Source organism: Pongo abelii, chromosome 21, assembly GCF_028885655.2.
Source record: "Pongo abelii isolate AG06213 chromosome 21, NHGRI_mPonAbe1-v2.0_pri, whole genome shotgun sequence".
In the NCBI taxonomy this organism is placed as follows: Eukaryota; Metazoa; Chordata; class Mammalia; order Primates; family Hominidae; genus Pongo; species Pongo abelii.
Window position 1 is genome coordinate 48,753,790 of NC_072006.2, and position 23,131 is coordinate 48,776,920.

General features: G+C 44.2%; 1 protein-coding gene across 4 annotated transcripts in view; it reads right to left on the reverse strand.

Moving 5' to 3' along the window:
- The window catches only part of SERINC3 (serine incorporator 3), a 35,967-nt gene that overhangs the window by 12,124 nt on the left and 712 nt on the right, over window positions 1-23,131 (reverse strand). Inside the window, exons 2-8 of one of the 4 annotated variants that reach the window (XM_063720443.1) lie at window positions 21,761-21,891; window positions 14,675-14,992; window positions 13,669-13,995; window positions 5,627-5,788; window positions 4,560-4,753; window positions 3,050-3,129; window positions 1,635-1,772 (exon numbers count right to left, since the gene is read on the reverse strand). In XM_063720443.1, coding sequence (XP_063576513.1) covers window positions 1,635-1,772; window positions 3,050-3,129; window positions 4,560-4,753; window positions 5,627-5,788; window positions 13,669-13,707 — 613 coding nt within the window. In that variant the 5' untranslated portion in view covers window positions 13,708-13,995; window positions 14,675-14,992; window positions 21,761-21,891. 4 annotated transcript variants of the gene reach the window in all.

The window sequence follows — 23,131 nt, forward strand, 5'->3', positions numbered from 1 at the left end:
CCGGTCGTGCTGTTGTGGGCATGGTAATGTGGGTGTGGTGGTGTGCACCTGTAGTCCCAGCTACTTGGGAGGCTGAGGTGGATAGCTTGAGCCAGGAAGGCAGAGGTTGCAGTGAGCCATGATTGTGCCACTGTACTCCAGCCTGGGTGAGAGAGTGAGACCCAATCTCAAAAAAAAAAAAGGAAAAAAAATAGATAAAAATAAAATTGTCATTACAAACAATTTAAATGACCAACACTAGGGTAAAGGTTAAATGAATTACGGTATACTCTGCTATGGAATGCCATGGAATTGTACGGAATGGAATACCATGCAGCTTACAGTAAACTCCATGCCAGGAGCTTGAATGCAGGTTAAATGAGTAAGACATACCGACACTCACTGGTAAGGAAGGATATTCATCATGTAGGAAGTGAAAAGAGCAAGTCATGGAACAATATACAGTACAATCCTGTTTACATTTAAATACAAAAGCAAGGTGAATGCACAAATACATAAAGGTCCACAAGAGCGGCTACATCTGGAAAGGAAAATGGGTTGCAGATAGGTGGAGATTTGCATGTTTTAGTCTTTATAAAGTTAAAGTTCTATCATTTGTCTTTATGGTAAAGACATATACCATAAAAGACATATACCATATACATGGTAAAGACATATAAATTGTCTTTATAGTATTTTTAAAAATATATGTAAATATTTTTAAAAACTAAATCAAATGAAAATAAAACTGGGCAATTCAATAGTATGTACTGAAAGCATTTTAAAATATTCATACACTTTTACTCTTCTATTTCTGGGAATTTTTCCTAAGGAAATAATCAGAAATGTGTGCAAATGTATATTATGAAGTAGTAAGTGCTCTAACATAGCCAAAATATATTCGCAAGCTACTGTTAAATCCTATTATCACTCTAGAAATTGTAAGTGCCCCTTTCCCACCAGAAAGTTTTTCATAGCAGGTGTGGGGTCCCTTTCTGAATAAGGCCATAAGGACTACTCACTCTTACTTGCCTAAAGTAGGTGGGCAGCTGTCACATATGTTGAACCCATCTGAGTTTCCTCTCCATGGAAACAAGGTTATCAAAACCAGAACTAAGTCACTAAATATAACTGTTTTTCGTTATCTAAACACATGTAATTACATTATGACCCTCAAAATAAATAAACTGGGAAAATCCAATGATTTATATTATCTGTGCTACTTTCTTCCAGTGATGCATATAATTCAGAGCCAAATTCAGGAAATTATAGATTTTTTTCCTTTTATTTAATGTTATTATTATTTTTAGAGACAGGGTCTTGCTCTGTCACCCAGGCTGCAGTACAGTGGCGTGATGATAGCTTACTACAGCCTTGAACTTCTGGATTCCAGAGATTCTCCTGCCTTAGCCTGCTGAGTAGCTAGGACTATAGGTATATGCCACCATGACTGGCAAATTTTTTTTTTTCCTAATGTAAAGATGGAGTCTCAATATGCTGCCTAGACTGGTCTTGAACTCCTGGATTCAAGCCATTCTCCCACCTTGGACTTCTGTCCCTGAGGACTATAGCTGCTGGGACTATAATGATGATTTTTATTGTACACCCTGCTTAATGGAGCAGTATGGCTAACATAGGTGAGTAGAGATACCTACCAGCATACCACAACCTTGGGTTTCCTTCTTCCATTCGATTTACCCATGATTCATTCCAAGAATGAGCAAAATCTACCAGCAGCACCAGCTGAATGAGGATGAAGAGGGCGGCCCCTATCATGCCAACAACAAACCAGACTACAAGAACCAAGAGAACAAAGTTATTCTCTACCATAGAGTAACATTTCAGAAGATCCAACATTCTGAACGGATTTCAATTAAAACAAGACAGAGGTGGTAAAGACATTCTGTCTCCAGCAGTACAGCAAGATTCCAAACTCAAAGGCATTCTTAAAAGCTTTCTACTGCATTTCAGACCTTTTAAAATATGTTTTAGCTTGTGCCAAGGGAAGCCTGGGACCTGAGTTCCAAATGATACTATAAGTCTTTTCTTTTAGAGGCAGGAAAATCACAGTAGAAATCTAAAGATGTCACCTAATGCCATGCTTAGTAAGTAGGTTAAGACAGAGACAGGGGAGCACAAGAGTTGTAAGTTCTTATTTTGACAGGCTCTCTGATTAGTTTTGTATTCCATCAAGTAAGAACACAAACTATTAAGATATTGCCAAAAGATTAACATATGGTTCCAGAAAATCTGAGAGGTGCAGTGAATGTCTCCTGACCTAAATCCACATATTAATAATGAGTTGCGGCCGGGCCTGGTGGCTCACACCTGTAATCCCAGCACTTCGGGAGGCTGAGGCAGGTGGATCATGAGGTCAGGAGTTCAAGACCAGCCTGGCCAAGATGGTGAAACCGCGTCTCTACCTAAAATACAAAAATTAGCTGGGTGTGGTGGTGGGCGCCTGTAATCCCAGCTACTCAGGAGACTGAGGCAGAGAACTGCTTGAACCCGGGAGGTGGAGGTTGCAGTGAGCCAAGATCGTGCCACGGCACTCCAGCCTGGGAGACAGAGTGAGACTCTGTCTAAAAAATATATATATATATATTGAGTTGCAGGTACTAAGTCATATTAATTGGATATCATCTCATTTACTTGTCAGTTCTGCAAAAACAGTAATTAAAATTGTAGTTTTTTTTGTTTTGTTTTGTTTTTTGAGACAGAATCTTGATCTGTCACCCAGGCTGGAGTGCAGTGGCACGATCTTGGCACACTGCAACCTCTGCCTCCCAGGTTCAAGCAATTTTGCTGCCTCAGCCTCCTGAGTACCTGGAATTACAGGCATGCACCACCATGTCCGGTGAATTTTTGTATTTTTAGTAGAGACAGGGCTTCACCATATTGGCCACGTTGGTCTCAAACTCCTGACCTCAGGTGATCTACCCGTCTTGGCCTCCCGAAGTGCTGAGCTTACAGGTGTGAGCCACTGTGCCCAGCCTAAAATGTAGCTTTAACTCAATCATCTATAGAGTTCATATAGTTTAAAATTAACCCCCTCAATGGTGAACCCTACCTGAGCTGAAATAGCCCCCAGGGATGTAGAAAGATCCAACCATGATTCCAATAAGAGCAGCAATTTTGAAGAACCAAAACCTATTAAAATATAAAAATGCATTTATGAAATGCTAAGTTTCACCCTTATACTGAGAAAAATTCATTTCTGAAATGCAAAAATAATAGCTTAATAGCTTTTTTCCCAACATGATTGTCTGGACTATTTTCTTCATTTGACTATTCGTTTAATAGGCTAATTCATTTAATATTTCACACAATTAAAGGACATTAGACTAGAGGATAAATCACTCACATTTATTACCAGAGAAAACTGAAAATTTAGAGTCTCCCTACTTTTAGCACTTAAAGGTAGGCATTTTTCTAGCATTCTGGGAGTTCTAAAATAACAGTGTTAGGTACACACAGAGCCATTAACTGTAAGGTCTGGATGAAAAGTAATCACAAATCCTCTATTTACAACACAGGGCACAGATATCTTGCCCACAATGAGCCCACAGCTCATCACTGGCACCTGATTTTCAGTTCATGATCTTTAATGACTGCCTTGTATGGCAGAGTGGAAAGAACCAGGCTTTGGAGCTGGACAGACCTAAGTTTCAATCTTAGCTCCAACCTCCAACTGGTTAACAGGTCGCAGGCAATTTATTAACCTCTCTGCAATTCAGTTACTGCATCTGTAAAAAGGGGATTATAATACACATCAAGTTTATAAAACGCCAGTCTTTGAGAATTAGAAATACGGCTGGGCGCAGTGGCTCATGCCTGTAAGCCCAGCACTTCAGGAGGCAAAGGCAGGCGGATCACCTGAGGTCAGGAGTTCTACACCAGCCTGGCCAACACAGTGAAACCCCATCTCTACTAAAAATACAAAAATTAGCCAGGCATGGTGGCAGGTGCCTATAATCCCAGCTACTAGGGAGGCTGAGGCAGGAGAACCACTTGAACCTGGGAGGGGGAGGTTGCAGTGAGCCGAGATCGTGCCATTACACTCCAGCCTGGGTGACAAGAGTGAAACTCCATCTCCAAAAACAAACAAACAAAAAAAAAAGAGGGAGAGAATTAGAAACATAGGCAAAAGGTGGTCAGGAGTCAGAAGCAATAGAATATGTAAATCAGTAGCACATATATATTCACTGACTTTTTGTACACTGTTTAAATTTATCAGGTACATGTTTATCTTTAAACAACAGAAAGAAAAAAGTGTGTGTGTACGTAGTATCTAGCATAGTGCTTCAACTATTTAACAGGTGTTCAGTAAAAATCTAAGAACATGAAGCAAAGGAATTTAATAGAAGAAAATAAAAAGACAAGACTCCCTGTCCCCTCCATGTTACAGCAATCTAATTGAAAATGACATTAAAACAATTTCACATGCATAATAGACCAGAAATGCATCTGAGCCACTCATTTACATATTCCATTGATTCCATCAGAATGGCAATATTAACTGCTGAAGGGAAGGAAGAGCCACACCATAATGTAACCAGTTAATCATAAATCTAACATACCCATTGTGTACTGCTGCTCGGGGATCTTTACTTGTTTTTACTTTGAACATGAGCAGAGAAAAGACAAAGAAAAAGATGGCCATGGCAAAGCTGATCCGATACACAGCTTTATAACCAACCAGCACATCACAATCTTTATCTGCATTTATATCAGCCTCATGGATTTTAAATCCCCCTTCACAAAATCCAGGAATCTGGAAAAAAGCAATTTCAATGTTACGAGAATATCTACATTTAGACAGAGACTCTACCCCACCACAGGAAAGACTAGATTTAGAAAATTAACTACTTCAACAACTGCAAGACTGACTATGGAATTTTTCTCTTTGTCTTCCGATTCATTTACAGTCTTGTTACCAAACAGTATAAATAACATGCATTTTAAAAATAAAAATGCTCTTTCGGCTGGGCACGGTGGCTCACATCTGTAATCCCAGTATTTTAGGGGGCTGAGGTGGGTGGATCACGAGGTCAGGAGTTCGAGATCACCCTGGCCAGCATGGTGAAACCCTGTCTCTACTAAAAATACAAAAAATTACCCAGGCATGGTGGTGCATGCCTATAATCCCAGCTACTCAGGAGGCTGAGGCAGGAGAATTGCTTGAACCAGGGAGGCGGAGGTTGCAGTGAGCCAAGATCATGTCACTGCACTCCAGCCTGGGCAACAGAGTGAGACTTTGTTTCAAAAAAATATGCTCTCTCTTCTTTGCTCTTTTAGGATGAAGAGGCTGTGTGCCACTTTCCCGTGAGATTTTCCAGCTACAGCTGAGTCCTTCCAAAGGTGAAGAACTAGTCCAGTTTAGATGCTTCGACCTTTAACACATAAGGAAAGAAAATGTTTTGGAGCCACCCTTTTAATGTTTTCTCTCAGTTGTTCGACTGGAGCCCAGATGTTCATTCTGTATTTCCGGAAAAGGACTAATGTCCTCATATTTCTGTGTTTTGACCACACCCCCATATAAGTAAAAAATCTCCAAATTACAATGAACTTAACAATGAAGAAATAAAACTAGAATTTTGCAAAATATAAAAATAACCAATACCTTAAGGGCATTGTTACTTCTTACCTTCTTCAAGTAAGTTTCCATCTCTTTTCTCTGCATGATATAGGATACGACAGTGCTCAGGAGGAGAATGAAAGCATAAATGAGGCGAGTCACCGTGGAATTCTTACTGTTAGGACAGCAACTACACAGCAAACATGAGGCACCGCTGCAGAGGCATGGAACCTGGAATGAGCACACCATGGTCACCTGAGACCACCTTCAGTAGACTCCTTTATGACACAGATGTCACAAAAGAGAAAGCGAGGCAAATCAGGCTTTATAGTTTTAACTGAGAGAATCATGGCTGGGAGGAAGTGGTTAAAAGTATGGGCTCTGGAGTAAATATTATTTCTGTCACTTTTTACCCCAGCAAGTTATGTACTCTAACCCCATTTGACCATTTGTAAAATGAGCTCAATAATAGAATTTTCCTCCCTCAGACTTTGCTGTATTAAATGAGCACTCAACACTACCTAAAATGCATTAACAGTTCAATAAATGTTAATTATATTCTGAGAGCATCATTTGTTCTAAAATATGAGAAAAATATAAACCTAACTCCACTTGCTGTTTACTGCGAATCCAACCAAGTTAACAAAGCTGATATTACAACAAAAAGCAACATGCCGGGCGTGGTGGCTCAAGCCTGTAATCCCAGCACTTTGGGAGGCCGAGGCGGGTGGATCACGAAGTCAGGAGATCGAGACCGTCCTGGCTAACACGGTGAAACCCTGTCTCTACTAAAAATACAAAAAAAATTAGCCGGGTGTGGTGGCGGGCGCCTGCAGTCCCAGCTACTCAGGAGGCTGAGGCAGGAGAACGGTGTGAACCCAGGAGGCAGAGCTTGCAGTGAGCCGAGATTGCGCCCCTGCACTCCAGCCTGGGCTACAGAGCGAGACTCCATCTTAAAATAAAATAAAATAAAATTAAATTAAAAAATAAAGCAACACTACATGGAAACCCTCTGACAAATAATAACAGCAAGGGCCATTTAGCTCAATTCAAGAGGAACCAGGTTCCTCAGAAAGTTAAACACAGAATGACCATATGACCCAGAAAGTATATACCCGACCCCAATAGCTGTTTTGTTTGAAACAGCTATTAAAACAAAAGCTTGTACACGAATATTCACAGCACCACTATTTACAATCACCAAAATGTGGAAACAACCCACTGTCCATTAATTGATAAGTAAATATGGCCTAAGTAAAATATGGTATATCTGGCTGGGTGCTGCAGCTCACACCTGTAATCCCAGCACTTTGGGAGGCTGAGGCAGGGAGATCACCTGAGGTCAGGAGTTCAAGACCAGCCTGGCCAACATGATGAAACCCCATCTCTACTAAAAATACAAAAATTATCCGGGTGTGGTGGCTCATGCCTGTGGCCCCAACTACTCAGGAGGCTGAGGCAGGAGAATTGCTTGAACCCGGGAGGTGGAGGTTGCATTGAGCTGAAATCATGCCACTGCACTCCAGCCTGGGCAACAGAGTGAGACTTGGTCTATGTATATAACGGCTTATTCAGACATAATAGGTAGATACACGACAGAACACAGGTGAACCCTGAAAACATCATGCTAAGTCATTTAAAAAGCCAGACATGAAAGGTCACATACTGTATTACTGCATTTATATAATAAAATATCCAGAATAGGTGAATCTAGAGACAAAAGATTAGGGGTTCAGGGAAAGGGAAATGGGAGTGATGGTTTAATGGGCAAGGGGGTTTCCCTTTAGGGCGATGAACTAGACAGATGTGATGGCAGCAAAACATTGTGAATGTACTAAATGACACTATACGCTTTTTTTTTTGGAGACAGTCTCACTCTGTTGCCCAGGCTGGAGTGCAGTGGCACAATCTCGGCTCATGGCAACCTCCACCTCCTGAGTTCAAGCCATTCTTGTGCTTTAGCCTCCCAAGCAGCTGGGACTACAGGTGTGCAATACCACCCCCAGCTGATTTTTTTTGTATTTTTTAGTAGAGACAGGGTTTTGTCATGTTGCCCAGGCTGGTCTTGAATTCCTGAGCTCAGGCAATCCACCCACATTGGCCTCCCAAAGTGCTGGATTACAGGCATGAGATACTGCACCCGGCCCACTAAACATTTTGACATGGTTAACTTTATGTTATGTCAACTTTACCTCCTTTTTTTTTTAAAGAGTAACCTAGGGCCGGGCGCGGTGGCTCATGCCTGTAATCCCAGCACTTTGGGAGGCCGAGGCAGGTGGACCACAAGGTCAGGAGTTCAAGACCAGCCTGGCCAAGATGGTGAAACCCCGTCTCTACTAAAAATACAAAAATTAGCTGGTTGCAGTGGCAGGCACCTGTAATCCCAGCTACTCGGGAGGCTGAGGCAGGAGAACTGCTTGAACCTGGGTGGCCAAGGTTGCAGTGAGCCAAGATTGTGCCACTGCACTCCAGCCTGGACGACAGACTGAGACTCCGTCTCAAAAAAAAGAGTAACCTAGATCTTTAGTCTGCTAAAATCTGTTAATGACCACACTACATGAAAGAAGATACAATTTTATTTTTTTCTTTCTTTTTTTTTTTGAGACAGGGTCTCACTCTGTTGCCCAGGCTGGAGTGCAGTAACGCCATCTCGGCTCACTGCAACCTCACCCTCCTGGGATCAAGCAATTCTCCTACCTCAGCCTCCCAAGTAGCTGGGATTACAGGGATTACAGACACGTGCCACCATGCCCAGCTAATTTTTGTGTAGAGATGGGGTTTCACCATGTTGGCCAGGCTGGTCTCGAACTCCTGACCTCAAGTGATCCGCCCGCCTCGGCCTCCCAAAGTGCTGGGATTACAGGCATGAGCCAATGCACCCGGCCTTTGTTTTGTTTTGTTTTAAAGAGACAAGGCGTCACTCTGTTGCCCAAGCTGGAGTACAGTTGTGTGATCATAGCTCACTGCAGCATCGATCTCCTGGGCTCAAGCGATCCTCTGGCCTCAGCCTCCTGAGTACAAGCAAGCACCACCATGCCCAGCTAAGAGAGGATATAATTTGAGTAATTATGCTTGATTAGGAAACTGCTTGAAATTGCTCTGAGGGGTGACATTATCAAGTCATATTACAAGGACAGGCTAATTCAGAATTAGCAGATGTAAACAATGGATAACTCTGGTCTTAAAATATGGTCCCAGGAATAATCTTCATTTTTTTATAGATGGTATCTTGTGTGCACTTTATGATAATTTTGTGTGGTTTGCAGCAGGGTGCTAACATTCTAAAAAAGTTCAGTTTTCTCATCTGTAAAAATGAGCATAATACCACCTACTCGAACGGGGTTATTGAGCAAAGAATGAGATGATGTCAGGAATATAAAGAACCTAGTATATAATGCCTGACATATATATCAGGCTCAATATATCGTGGTAGCCATTATTATTTGTAATTGCAATAGCAATGGGAAATTGACCAACCTGTCTCAGTCTCCAATTCTTAACTACAGTATAGGCCAAACACTGCAGAGGCATGTCCTCCACAAATTCTTATGTTGAAGTCCTAATGCCCAATACCTCAGAATGTATCCTTACTTGGTCACTGCAGATGTAGTAAGTTAAGATGAGGTTATATGGAGTAGAGTGAGCAGCTAATCCAATATAACTGTGTCCTTAGAAAAAGGGGAAACTTGGACAAAGGCTTACAACACAGGGAGAATTCCACATGCCATGTGAAGGCAGAGATCTACAAGCCAAGGAACATCAAAGACTGCCAGCAAACCAAATAAAAAAAAAAAAGCCAGGGGAGAGGCATGATACAGATCCTCTCTCACCACCCTTAGAAGGAACCAACCCTGCTGACACCTTCATCCCAGACTTCCAGCCTCTAGAATTCAGAGATAAGAAATCACTGGGTTTAAGCCACTCGGTCTGTGGTACTTTGTTATAAAGCCCTGGCATACTAATAAACTTACCTATAGTTGTCTTAAGAATGTAAATATCTTGAAGGGGAGACTATCTTTACAATGCTATATCTTTTGTGTCTGTACAGAGCAGGTACTCAGTAAATATCTGTGGGACAAATCTGTCCTACTATATGTTATGTCATTTTCATATTTCAGTAAATGACAACTCTATTCTTCCTGTTGCTTGGGCCCAAAACCTGGAGTCATCCCAAATGCCTTCCCTTTTCCCAAAATCCTCATCCAATCTGTCAGTACATCAGCTCGACCCTTAAAATATATCCAGAATCTGACCATTTTCACAGTATCCTTAGCTATCACCTTTGTCCAAGCCACAACTATCATCTCTCATCTGGATTAAGTGCAAAGGTCCCATCTCACGGCTGTAGCGACCCATTCAGAAGCTCTGAGTTGGCCGGCACAGTGGCTCACATCTGTAATTCCAGCACTTTGGGAAGCCAAGGCAGGCAGATCACCTGAGGTCAAGAGTTCAAGACCTGCCAGGCCAACACAGTGAAATCCTGTCTCTACTAAAAATGCAAAATTAGCCTCAAAATAAAAAAAAAAAAAAGAAGCCCTGAATTGTTATAAAGATTATTTTAAGCTTTTAAGCTGAAGGCATCTGAGCTTCAACAGATGCAGAGAAAAAAAAAAAAAAGCCTTCTGGGAGCTTCTCTTACCTGACTAAAAGCAGCAACTTCTGGGAAATGAGGCTGCCATAAAGTCCCTCTCCAGGGAAGTTTTAAGATCATGAAGAAGCTGGAAAGACCTGCCATACCTGCATAAACAAGTACTACCACAAACTTATTTCCTATTTATTCTCCTAAAAACAAACTTGTCTTTCCTAGAGAAACCTATTTGTTCTTCTCATAGAAGCCTTTCTCCCAGCTTCCTTTTTCCTACTAAATTAGAAAGCCTTAGCTGGGTGCAGTGGCTCACACCTGTAATCCCAGCACTTTGGGATGCTGAGGCGGGCAGATCACCCGAGGTCGGGAGTTCAAGACTGGCCTGACCAACATGGAGAAACCCCATCTCTACTAAAAATATAAAATTAGCCGGGCGTGGTGGCACATGCCTGTAATCCCAGCTACTTGGGAGGCTGAGGCAGGAGAATCGCTTGAACCTGGGAGGTGGAGATTGCAGTGAGCCGAGATCCCACCATTGCACTCCAGCCTGAGCAACAAGAGTGGAACTTGTTTTCTCAAAAAGGAAAAAAAAAAAAAGCCTCAAGTTCTAACCGCCCCCTTTGAGTTACTATTACTGAACACTCCTGTGTGTACATGTCTTGCATGCATAAACTCTTGTTCCTCTAAATAATCTGTTTTGTCAGTTTAATTCACAAGCCCCCGGAAACAGAACCCAAAAGGCTGGAGGAAGATTTTTCCCAGCCTACACTGCTTTACCTTTACTTTTCTACCATCTCCACACAGCAACCAAAATCCACCTTGTTAAAACACAGGCCCAGATCACATCACTCCTTTTTTCAAACTCTGTAACAGATTCCCATATAACTTAAGAGTAAAAGCCGGGCCGGACGCGGTGGCTCACGCCTGTAACCCAGGCACTCTGGGAGGTGGGCGGATCACGAGGTCAGGAGACTGAGACCATCCTGGCGTGAGCCACCATGCCTGGCCTTCAACTCACCAGGATTTTCTAATGTGATAGAAGATAAAAGAAAAATTGTACAGTAAACGATTATTTCATAAAACTTTGTCTCTATATGGGTGCATCAGATCACAGATCAACTATGTACAATCTTTCTTTAAGTCAAGGTCAGAATAATTAGAAAACCACTGCTCTCAAGAAAGCCCTTAAAAATGGAACACTCTTTTGATTTAGAATCAACAACCTTAAAATGCATTCTGTTCCTAAGAAATAGTGGAATGAAGCCAGGCATGGTGTCACACACCTGTACTGGGGAGGCTGAGGTGGGAGGATCACTTGAATCCAGGAGTTCAAGGCGGCAGTGAGCTATGACTGAGCCACTGCACTCCAGCCTGGGTGACAGAGCAAAACTCTGTCCCCCTCCAAAAAAAAAAAAAAGATAAATAGTAGAAAGAGCTGAAACAGAATCCTTGGTGTAATACGGTCAAATATATGTATGTTTGGTTCCCATTTCCTGGCATACAATTTCTAAAATCCTTGGAATAACCAGCGTCTTTTTGTATGCTAATGAGATGACTGGTGACTGGCAGCCCCTAGGTAGCTTCATGATGGGGGAGGGTCATAGGAGGAGGTTGGGACTTTTCAGTCTCACCCCTGACCCTCCAAGGAGGGGCTGAAGGTTAGGTCCGTCACCAAAAGCCAATGATATAATGAATGCTGACTACATAATGAAGCCTGCATAAAAGCCCAAAAGGACAAAGTTCAGAAGAATTTTTGGCTGGACATGGTGGCTCACGCCCCAGGAGTTCGAGACCAGCCTGGCCAACATGGCGAAATCCCGTCTCTACTGAAAATACAAAAATTAGCTGGGCGTGGTGGCATACACTATAATCCCAGCTACTCCGGGAGGCTGAGACATGAGAATCCCTTGGAGGTTGAAGAGAGCCGAGATGGCGCCACTGCCCCAGACAGAGCATGGAAGCTCCAGACCCCTTCCTCTACACCTTGTTTTACATATCACTTCATCTGTATCTTTAAAAATATATTAATAGTAGCCATAAAAAAGAAGAAAATCATGCCCTTTGCAGCAACAAAGATGCAGCTGGAGGCCACTATCCCAAGTGAATTAATACAGAAACAGAAAACCAAATACAGCATATTCTCGCTTACAAGTGGGAGCTAAACACTGGGAACACAGACACAAAGATGGCAACAATAAACACTGGAGAGTCCAATAGTGGGGAAGGAGGGGGAGGGATAGGGGTTGACAAACTACCTATTGGATACTATGTTCACTGCTTGGGCAATGGAATCATTAGAAACCCAAACCTCACGATAAGGCAACATACCCATGTAACAAAACTGCATATGTACCCTCTGAATCTAAAATTAAAAATACATAAATACACAAAATAAAATACTTTTATAATAAACCAGTAAACATGTTTCCTTGAGTTTTGTGACCAAATTAATCAAAGCCAAGGAGGGAGGTCATGGGAACTCTGATTTATAGGTGGCCGGTCAGAAGCACAGGTAAAACGACCTGAGGCTTGCCATTGGCACAGAAAGTGGGTACAGTCTTGTGAGACTGAGCCCTCCACTTGTGTGATTTGATGCTATCTCCAAGTAGAGAGGTTCGGAATTGACTTGTAGGGCACCAAGCTGGCATCCCCTGCAGAGCTGATTGTTTGCCTAATGTTTGGGGAAAATCCCCACACACCACACATCTGGTGTCAAAAGTGTGTTGTGAGTACAGCAGGAGAAACTGAGTGTGCTTTTTCTACACACTTGGTCAATTACATCAGCTGGAGAATGAGGAATCGAGGAATCACGTTCCTCTGAAGTGGGTAAATGAGGGAACTCAGCATATTCTTTTATAGGTCCTATAATTTTCTCTTAAAAATGTTTACAGTTTACAAGGTGATTAAACCTTCACTTCACTGTCACAACCGTTCTCGAAGAGAGGAATGCTGGGGTGATTATCCTCGGATAAATGACTTATAGCAGTCCCAAAATATTCAGGCCCTGGTTTCCAATTTTGAATAACAATCCACAAGGCCTTCTTTCCCTTGCACCTGAACTGCAGACAAGCCTCCGCTAAAATCCCAGCTTTGCCACATACTCTGTAGTTTTGGCAAATCCCGTGCTAGGGGATAAAAATATTACTTGAGCCACCTAGAACTAAATGATGGCACCTTAAGAGGTGCTTCGGGAGAAACCGGAGCCCCCGCGCTGGGAGCTCTCATTCCTTGGTCCCTCTCCAGCTCCAGAGGAACCTACAGTCAGGAAGCCTCGCAGGGCGGAGCCATCCGAATTGTAAACAATGGCGGCCTAGCCTCCTCCGTTCCCCGAGGAACCCGGAGGACGAGCCGCCTAACCTGGACCTGAGGGTATCGCGGATTTGCGTCTGGGGCCCCGGAGACCCTCTGTAGCCCAGGGCGTCCTGACATCCCGAGGGCCTCTGGAGCCAAGGCCCGTGAAGGTCTGGGCTTGAGGCGTTTCCCCCCAAACAGCAGGTCCAGCGAGGACTCGGGACCCCGAACTCACCCAGCTGGCGAGGGAGAAGACACCCAGCACAGCCCCCATGGTGACGCCAGTGACGAAGGTGGCCGGTCCTGAGGCTGCTTTCTAACACGGTGGTAACTGCCAGCTGAGCCGTCTCCCCAGAAACACGACGGTTTCTCAGGCCGGAAACGCAGCCTTCCACAGACGCACGGATGCGTCACGGCGTGGCCCCGCCCACCGTCCTTGACCGGAGCGGCAGAGGGGGCGCCTGTCATTGGCTGAGGGGGAAGGCGGGGCTAAACCATCCTGGGGTTGCAGGAGCTGTGAAGGTGTCATTCCTTACATCATTTGTATTCATTGTGCAAAGATCTGGAGGTTACAGAAGTGTACAGAGAGGCACGGTACGCTCAGAATTTATTCTCTAGTTAATAGGAGATCTGACAACATAAATGCACCATGCCCCAATGTAATGAATACGATGAAGTAGTATGGGGGAATAGGCTTTCAATAAAGATGTATTTAGTGCCTACTATTGTAAGGGGAAAGTAATTTAGCTGGGAAGTAGTCTTGGAAGGCTTCTCTGAAGGATTTATTTTTTAGTCTGCGAACTAAAGAATGAGTCCAAATTAACCTAGAAAGGATGGAAATCGTATCTTAAAATGTAGGATGCACCCCATTTGGGAAAAATGAAAGGCTCTAAGGGTGCATGAACAGGACATTAAGCGATGTTAAACAGCAGAGTGAGAACGTCCCATTTCAAACCAACAGGCTAGTTGTTTGAGGCCAGTATGGTATTTAATATTTTTCTAATATTTATCTCCCTTTCTAACAGAGTAAAGGCTTCATTTTCCAGATCTCTCAAACAGGCAACCATGCCTGCAGTTTTAAAATATTGTTTTGTTTTGAGGTGTGTATTAGCAATAACCTTTTCATTTCTTCCGAGCAATGCTGATTTCCCATTTAAGCAGTGATGTAAATATTCCTTTCAAAATACATGTCAAATTTGAGAGTTCACTTAAAGAAGAAAATGAAAACATTATTTACTTACATATATAATAGTTTAGGTGGAATGTGGCAAACGATGATGTCTGGACAACGAGGTGTCACACTTCAATCTCTTCTTCTGTGGTGTGTTAATCTTCCCTGATTGATAAAACTCTCTGGAAGGGGATTCATATTGAATTCCTTCTGGATTGTCAGCCTTTAGTCTGATAAGGGAAATTCATGAAAACCCCTCTGTCCATGTGCTGTTCCCCAAGCAATCATCATACCAGTGTGGCATATTTGGGGATGTTATTTCCTGGATTCTTTGAAAACGTATTCCAAATTCATCTTTTGCAGAAATGGAATGAGACTCAAAGTTTGCCTAAGGCCATGAAAAGGGTTGAGGAAAGAAGAAAGAGAACTACTCACATTTAATAATTCCTACCTCTCTTTTCCCAGATCCCTCTCCTCACCACACATACACAAATACCAGTTCAAGTCAAGTTGCTTCAGGACCACTGAACTTTCCAGGTAGCCCTTAACATTCTTGCTTCTTCCTGTCTAAGTATTGCTGGTCTGGACTTAAGAGAGCTAAGATTGTGATAAATTTTGTAGATCGAATTCTACCAGAAACATACCTGTAATCAAAAAGAATTAGGTTTATTTAGCTTGTTCAGAAAGGGAGAACACATACCAGAGAAAACATAAGGTGTCTTGGTAAGAGGTGACTGGAGAGAACTTATTTTAGGATTTGGGTTTATGCTGGGTAACTAAATAAATCTAAGGAGAGTTTAAGGAGGAGGAGAACAGTTTTGGATTGGACACAGTCAAGGAGTAGGGGCAATTCAGTGATTAGGTATCTTACGAATTTTTATCCAGAAGGTAGAAGGATTAAAACAAGGCTAGATTAGTCCTTGGAAAAGTGTGATACCCTACCTTGTCTTAACCTGAATTGACTCTCCCTTAGCTGAGAGAGGGAGACAAACTCCATTTTGGCTCCTTCACTTGCAGCTCCTTACCCACCCCTCTTCCTCAAGGACTTAACTTGTGCAAGCTGACTCCCAGCACATCAAAGAATGCAATTAACTGATAAGATACTGTGCCAAGCAATAGCCGCAGTTTCGAGGAATTCACCCGGTTGATAGTACCCTAAGCCTCCGCATTTTTGTCCGGTTGGTGGTACCCAAAGCCCCCACATCTATCACCTTGTGATGGATTTAAAGTCCCTGCACCTGGAACTGTTTGTTTTCCTGTAACTATTTGTCTTTTTAACTTTTTTGCCTGTTTTACTTCTGTAAGATTGCCTCAGCTAGGCTCCCCCTCCCCTTTCTAAACCAAAGTATAAAAGAAAATCTAGCCCCTTCTTCGGGGCCGAGAGAATTTTAAGCACTAGCCATCTCTCGGTCGCCGGCTAATAAAGGACTCCTGAATTCGTCTCAGAGTGTGGCATTTCTCTATAACTCGCTCGGTTACAACAAAAGAAGCAAAATCCACTCATATTAGTCAGAATTGGAAGATGTTGAGTCCTATTTGCGGTACCAGAGTGGCTTTGTCTGTATCTTGTTCCAACTACATGGTGGTCTTGTCTGATCTTTGTTTATATTCTGTGATCACTGTTTATGTTCAGTTAGAAACATTAGGTCTAGCTGTCAGCTGAACAGTTTTTCACTTTCTTACCTGCAAGCATTTGTCCTCCCAAATGTAGTATCCCACCCATCTCTTAGTGTTTCTGGCCCTAACTGGTTGAGTGTGTCACCTCTACTTGGCCAAAGGGAGGAGAGCAGATCTTTGAGATCATCTACTCCAATTTCCCACCTCAGGCAGGAACCCCTCAGCAACATCTCTTCTAGGGTAGGGGACTCACTGCCACCCAAGGCAGCTCCTCCCATCTTTATACATCCATTGTCAAACCTGTCAGGCCTCTGAGCCCAAGCTAAGCCATGATACCCCCTGTGACCTGCACGTACACATCCAGATGGCCTGTTCCTGCCTTAACTGATGACATTCCACCACAAAAGTAGGGAAAATGGCCTGTTCCTGCCTTAACTGATGACATTACCTTGTGAAATTCCGTCTCCTGGCTCATCCTGGCTCAAAAGCTCCCCTACTGAGCACCTTGTGACCCCAGGCCCCTGCCTGTCAGAGAACAACCCTCTTTGACTGTAGCTTTCCTTTACCTACCCAAATCCTATAAAATGGCCGCACTCTCTATCTCCCTTCTCTGACTCTCTTTTCAGACTCAGCCCGCCTGCACCCAGGTGAAATAAACAGCCTTGTTGCTCACACAAAGCCTGTTTGGTGGTCTCTTCAAACGGACGCAAGTACAAAAACCTAGGTTATTTTCCCCCATGTGTTGTTGAAAAGATAACACATGTACTTGGTTATAAAATACTGCATAAAAGAGCACACGGTGAAAATGAAGTGTCCTTCCCACCCTTCCCCCACTCCCATCTCCCAGATCTCCTTTCAGAGTTCCTACTGGAATATGCATATGCCAGCATTATGGCATTCTTTTTTTTTTTTTTTTTTTGAGACGGAGTCTCGCTCTGTTGCCCAGGCTGGAGTGCAGTGGCACAATCTTGGCTCACTGCAACCTCCGCCTCCTGAGTTCAAGCGATTCTCCTGCCTCAGCCTCCCGAGTAGCTAGGATTACAGGTGCCCACCACCATGCCTGGCTAATTTTTTTTTGTATTTATAGTAGAGACAGGGTTTCACCATGTTGGCCAGGCTCGTCTTGAACTCCTGACCTCAGGTGATCCACCCGCCGCTTTTTTTTCACTTAACGTATTCATTCATTCAATAAATATTTACCAAGCTATTACTATGTGTCAGGCACTGTTGCCAGTGATGAGAAAATAGTAGAGAACAAAACAAAGTGCCCACCCTTAAAAGACCTTATGCTGTAGGGAAAAAAGACAAGCAACAAACACACACGTGTATAATATAACACTCAGACACTGGCAAGTGCTGTGAAAAAAGAGAAAGGAGAATACAGAGTTGGTGGGGGTCTATTATTTTTTCTTTTTTAAATTTAAATTTTTTTTTTTTTTTGGAGACAGGGTCTCACTCTATCACCCAGGCTGGAGTGCAGTGGCATGATCTCACCTCACTGCAACCTCAGCCTCTTGGGTTGAAGCAATACTCATGCCTCAGCCTCCCCAGTAGCTGGAATTACAGGCACATACCACCATGCCTGGCCAATTTTTGTATTTTTAGTAGAGACAGGGTTTCGCCATGTTAGCCAGGCTGGTCTTGGACGCCTGACCTCAAGTGATCCGTGCACCTAGGCCTCCCAAAGTGCTGAGATTACAGGAACGAGCCACTGCGCCCGGCCCTACTATTTTCAAGAGTAGTCTGGGCAGATCTTTTAGAGGGCTTGACATTGGAGCACAGACAAGAGGGAAGCGAGGAAGCAAGCCATAAAGATACCTGGAGGAAGAGCAGGAGAAAATGCCCTGAGATGAAAGCATGCTTTAAGGCAGGAAAACAGAGTCTGGAGGCAGAGAATAAAAGGCTAATTCACACTTCAGCTATGACATGAAATATCCTCTCCATAGGGTGTAGGCCAAGTAAATGACTTTGTAACTTTACTTCATCCTCTTCATTTACATAGGGCATGTCCCAAGTAGAGGGTATTTAAACTCCCAAAAATTCTGTAACAGGGGCCCCCTCCCACACTGCGGAGTGTATTGGTGAGATGGAGTCTTGCTCTGTGGCCCGGGCTGGAGCACCGTGGCTCAAACTCGGCTCACTGCAACCTCCACCTCCCAGGTTCAAGCAATTCTCCTGCCTCAGCCTCCTGAGTAGCTAGGATTACAGGTGTGTGCCACCATGCCCAGCTAATTTTTGTATTTTTAGTGGAGACAGGGTTTCACCATGTTGGCCAGGCTGGTCTCGAACTCCTGACCTCGTGATCCACGCGCCTCAGCCTCCCAAAGTGCTGGGATTACAGGCGTGAACCACCACGCCCAGCCTATACTTTCATTTTCAATAAATTCCTTCATTCCTTCTTGCTTTGTGTGTTGCGTCCAATTCTTTGTTCAAGATGCCAAGAACCTGGACACCCTCCAATGGTGACAGCTTAGAGGGAAAATGGTGAGAGATGAGGTTGGACAAGTATTCAGGGGGCAGTTCACTTCCAGCCTTGTTGATGGTGACAACAACTCTAGATCTTATTCTAAATGTAATGGGGAAACAGTTGAAAGCTTTTGAGCAGGTGAGGGACATGGTCATGCTTACTTTTTTTTTTTTTTTAAGATGGAGTTTCAAAAAAAAGCCTTCGGCCACCGTGCCAATCGTGTTTACATTTTATTTTATTTTTTTGAGACGGAGTCTCACTCTGTCACCAGGCTGGAGTGCAGTGGCATGATCTCGGCTCACTGCAACCTCGGCCTCCCAGGTTCAAGCAATTCTCCTGCCTCAGCCTCCTGAGTAGCTGGGACTACAGGCACGTGCCACCACGCCCAGCTAATTTTTGTATTTTTAGTAGAGACGTGGTTTCACTATGTTGGCTAGGATGGTCTTGTACTCTTGACCTCGTGATCCATGCGCCTCAGCCTCCCAAAGTGTTGGGATTACAGGCATGAGCCACTGCACCCGGCCGTGTTTACCTTTCAAAAGGATCATTCTGGCTGCTGGTTGGAATAAAGGCTGGAGCAGGGATGGGTTAGGGTTGAGGGTTATAGTAGAAGCAATGGCGGGACTAGTTCAGAGACTATTGCTGTATACATAGCTGAAACCGCCTTTGCAAAATTATGACTGAAACAGTGAAAAAGATCTAACTTCATCTTCGTTCTAACCCTTGACCTGTCCTTGTTCCTTCCTGGGTGTAGGCTGAACTAACTTTGGGAGAGACTTAGTTTATAGTTTAAAACAAAGATGATAACAGCCCCTTCCCAAAACAAACCTTCCTCTTGCCTGGGTACTAGACTGCCTTTGTAGAACTAACAAATTAGCCACAAGATTAGAAATTATGGTTTAGGAGTTATGCAGCTGAAGGCTACAAGATTCTGACCTTCCCTAAACTTCTCCTAAGATCAGCGCTTGACATATTTTGCAGACCCTGAACTTGATGGATCAGCTGGCACCACACAGATGGATAAACTGGCTCATCTGATCTTGTGGCCTGCACCCAGGAACTGACTCAGTGCAAGAGGACAGCTTCAGCTTCCCATGATTTCATCTCCTACCTGACCAATCAGCACTCCTTGCTCACTGGCTTCCCCCTACCCACGAAGTTATCCTTAAAAACTCTGATCCCCAGCCTGGAGCGGTGGCTCATGCCTGTAATCCTGGTACCTTGGGAGGCTGAGGCGGGCGGATCACTTGAGGCCAGGAGTTCGAGTCCAGCCTGGCCAACATGGTGAAACCCCCGTCTCTACTAAAAAAAATACAAAAATTAGCCAGGCATGGTGGCACATGCCTTGTAGTCCCAGCTACTCCGGAGACTGAGGCAGGAGAATCACTTGAACTGGGGAGGCAGAGGCTGCAGGGAGTGGAGATTGTGTCATTGCACTCCAGCCTGGGCAACAGACTCCGTCTCAAAACAAACAAACAAACAAAAAACTCTGATCCCCAAATGCTCAGGGAGACTGATTTGAGTAATAATAAAACTCTGGTCTCCCACACAGCCGGCTCTGTGTGAATTACTCTTTCTCTATTGCAACTCCCCTGTCTTGATAAGTCAGCTCTGTCTAGGTAGCAGGCGAGGTAAACCCCCTGGCTGGTTACACAGCTTGAAGACAGCTCTGTATCTAAACTGTATCTACGTCTATATCTACCTTGGTCCCTCTTAATTCTTGCTACGGTAATCTATTTTATTTTATGGATGTATCATAATTTATTTCCTCAGTTCCTTAAGGATAGACTTTTTTTTCGTTTGAGACGGAGTCTCGCTCTGTCGTCCAGGCTGGGGTGCAGGGGCATGATCTCCGCTCACTGCAGCCTCTGCCTCTCGGGTTTAAGCAATTCTCCTGCCTAAGCCTCCCAAGTAGCTGGGACTACAGGAGCACGCTGCCACGTCTGGCTAATTTTTGTATTTTTAGTAGAGATGGGGTTTCACCACGTTGGCCAGGATGGTCTTGGTCTCCTGAACTCACGATCTGCCTGCCTCGGCCTCCCAAAGCGCTGGGATTACAGGCGTGAGCCACCGTGGCTGACTTTTTTTTTTTTTTTTGAGACAGGGTGTCCCTCTGTCACTCAGTGGAGTGCAGTGGCACAGTCTCTGCTGACTGCAACCTCCGCCTCTCGGGCTCAAGGGATCCTCCCACCTCAGCCTCCTGAGTAGCTGGGACTACAGGTGCACGCCACCACACCTGGCTAATTTTTTTATTTTTTGTAGAGGTGAGGTCTCACTATGTTGCCGAGGCTGGTCTTGAACTCCTGGGCTCAAGCAATCTGCTTGCCTCAGCCTACCAAAGTGCTGGACTGCCCAAGGAGTTCACCTTGCACGCTGCCTAGACAGAGCTGATTAATCAAGAAGGGGGAATTGTGACAGAGAAAGTAATTCACATAGAGCCTGCTGTGCGGGAGCCCGGAGTTTTGTTATTACTCAAATCATCCTCCCCGAAAACTCAAGGATCAGAATTTTTAAGGATAATTTGGTGGGTAGGGGGCCAATGAATTGGGAGTGCTGATTGCTTGGCTGGAGGATGAAAATTGCAGAGAGTTGCTGGGCGCGGTGGCTCACGCCTGTAATCCCAGCACTTTGGGAGGCTGAGGCGGGTGGATCACGAGGTCAGGAGATGGAGACCATCCTGGTTAACACGGTGAAACCTTGTCTCTACTAAAAATACAAAAAATTAGCCGGGCGTGGTGGTGGGCGCCTGTAGTCCCAGCTACTCGGGAGGCTGAGGCAGGAGAATGGCGTGAACCCAGGAGGCGGAGCTTGCAGTGAGCCGAGATCACACCTCTGCACTCCAGCCTGGGTGACAGAGCGAAATTCCGTCTCAAAAAAACAAAACAAACAAACAAACAAAAAAAACCAGAAATTGCAGAGAGTCAAAGCTGTTCTCTTCTGCTGAGTCAGTTCCTGGATGAGGGCCACAGAACTGGTTGGCAGGTCCAGTGGGGCCATCTGGTTGTTAGAAATGCAAAAACCTGAAAAGACATCTCAAAAGGCTGATCTTAGATTCACAATAGAGATTTTTACCTCAAGAGTAATTGGGGGCCAGGCACAGTGGCTCACGTCTGTGATCCCAGCACTTTGGGAGGCTGAGGCAGGCAGATCACTTGAGGTCAGGAGTTCAAGACCAGCCTGGCCAACATGGCAAAACCCCGTCTCTACTAAAAATACAAAAATTAGCCGGCGTGGTGGCAGGTCCCTGTAATCCCAGCTACTGTGGAGGCTGAGGCATGATAATTGCTTGAACCTGCGAGGCAGAGGTTGCAATGAGCCAAGATTGTGCCACTGCACTCCAGCCTGGGTGACAGAGCAAGACTCTGTCTCAAAAAAACAAAACAAAAAAATCTTATGACCTCTAGAATAAGAATAATGGTGGGTAATATTTAAAACTCCAGCCCTTCTCATCTTGGCTTGGTGGCTGGTGGCCTGTGGCCTTTCATTTGTTTTACAAGAACAGTTTAGCTTTCTGGAAAGGGCTATTATTTAAATGATACACTAAATTCCTTCCCAAGGCTAGTTTGGCCTGGCTGGGCATGGTGGCTCACACCTACAATCCCAGCACTTTGGGAGGCCGAGGCGGGAGGATCACCTGACCAACACGGAGAAACCCTGTCTCTACTAAAAATACAAAAAATTAGCTGGGCGTGGTGGGTGCATGCCTGTAATCCCAGCTACTCAGGAGGCTGAGGCAGGAGAATCGCTTGAACTCAGGAGGCGGACATTGTGGTGAGCCAAATTGGCGCCATTGCCCTCCAGCCTGGGCAACAAGAGCGAAACTCCGTCTCAAAAAAAAAAAAAAAAAAAAAAGCTGGTTTAGCCTATACCCAGGAATGAACAGGACACTTTAGAGGTTAGAAGCAAGATGGGGTCAGTTAGGTCTGATATCTCAGTTATGATTTTTTGCAAAGGCGGTTTCAGGATGACAGGTGTGAGCCATCACGCCCAGCCCCTGATAGATATTTAGACTGGTCGCAACCCTTTTGCTTTTACAAAAATGAAGTAATGAATATATCCTTTGTGCTCAGGTTTCAGCATATCTGCAGAGTTATTCCAAGAAGTGTAGTTGCTAGACACAAGGAAAAATAAATTATTCCTCATATTGAAATTAAATCTGGTGATCTAATTCTCCATCAAAGAAACCAATTTATTCACTCTTTGCCACACCACCCCTTCAGAGACTATAAAAGAGAGGAATCTGCCACCCCTCCCACATCAGTTTTCTTGTCTTTAAATATTCCCAGTCTTGGCAGGGAGTGGTGGCTCACGCCTGTAATCCCAGCATTCTGGTAGGCCCAGGCGGATGGATCAGCTGAGGTCGGAGTTCGAGACCAGCCTGGCCAACATGGCGAAACCTCGTCTCTACTAAAAATACAAAAATTAGCCAGGCATGGTGGTACC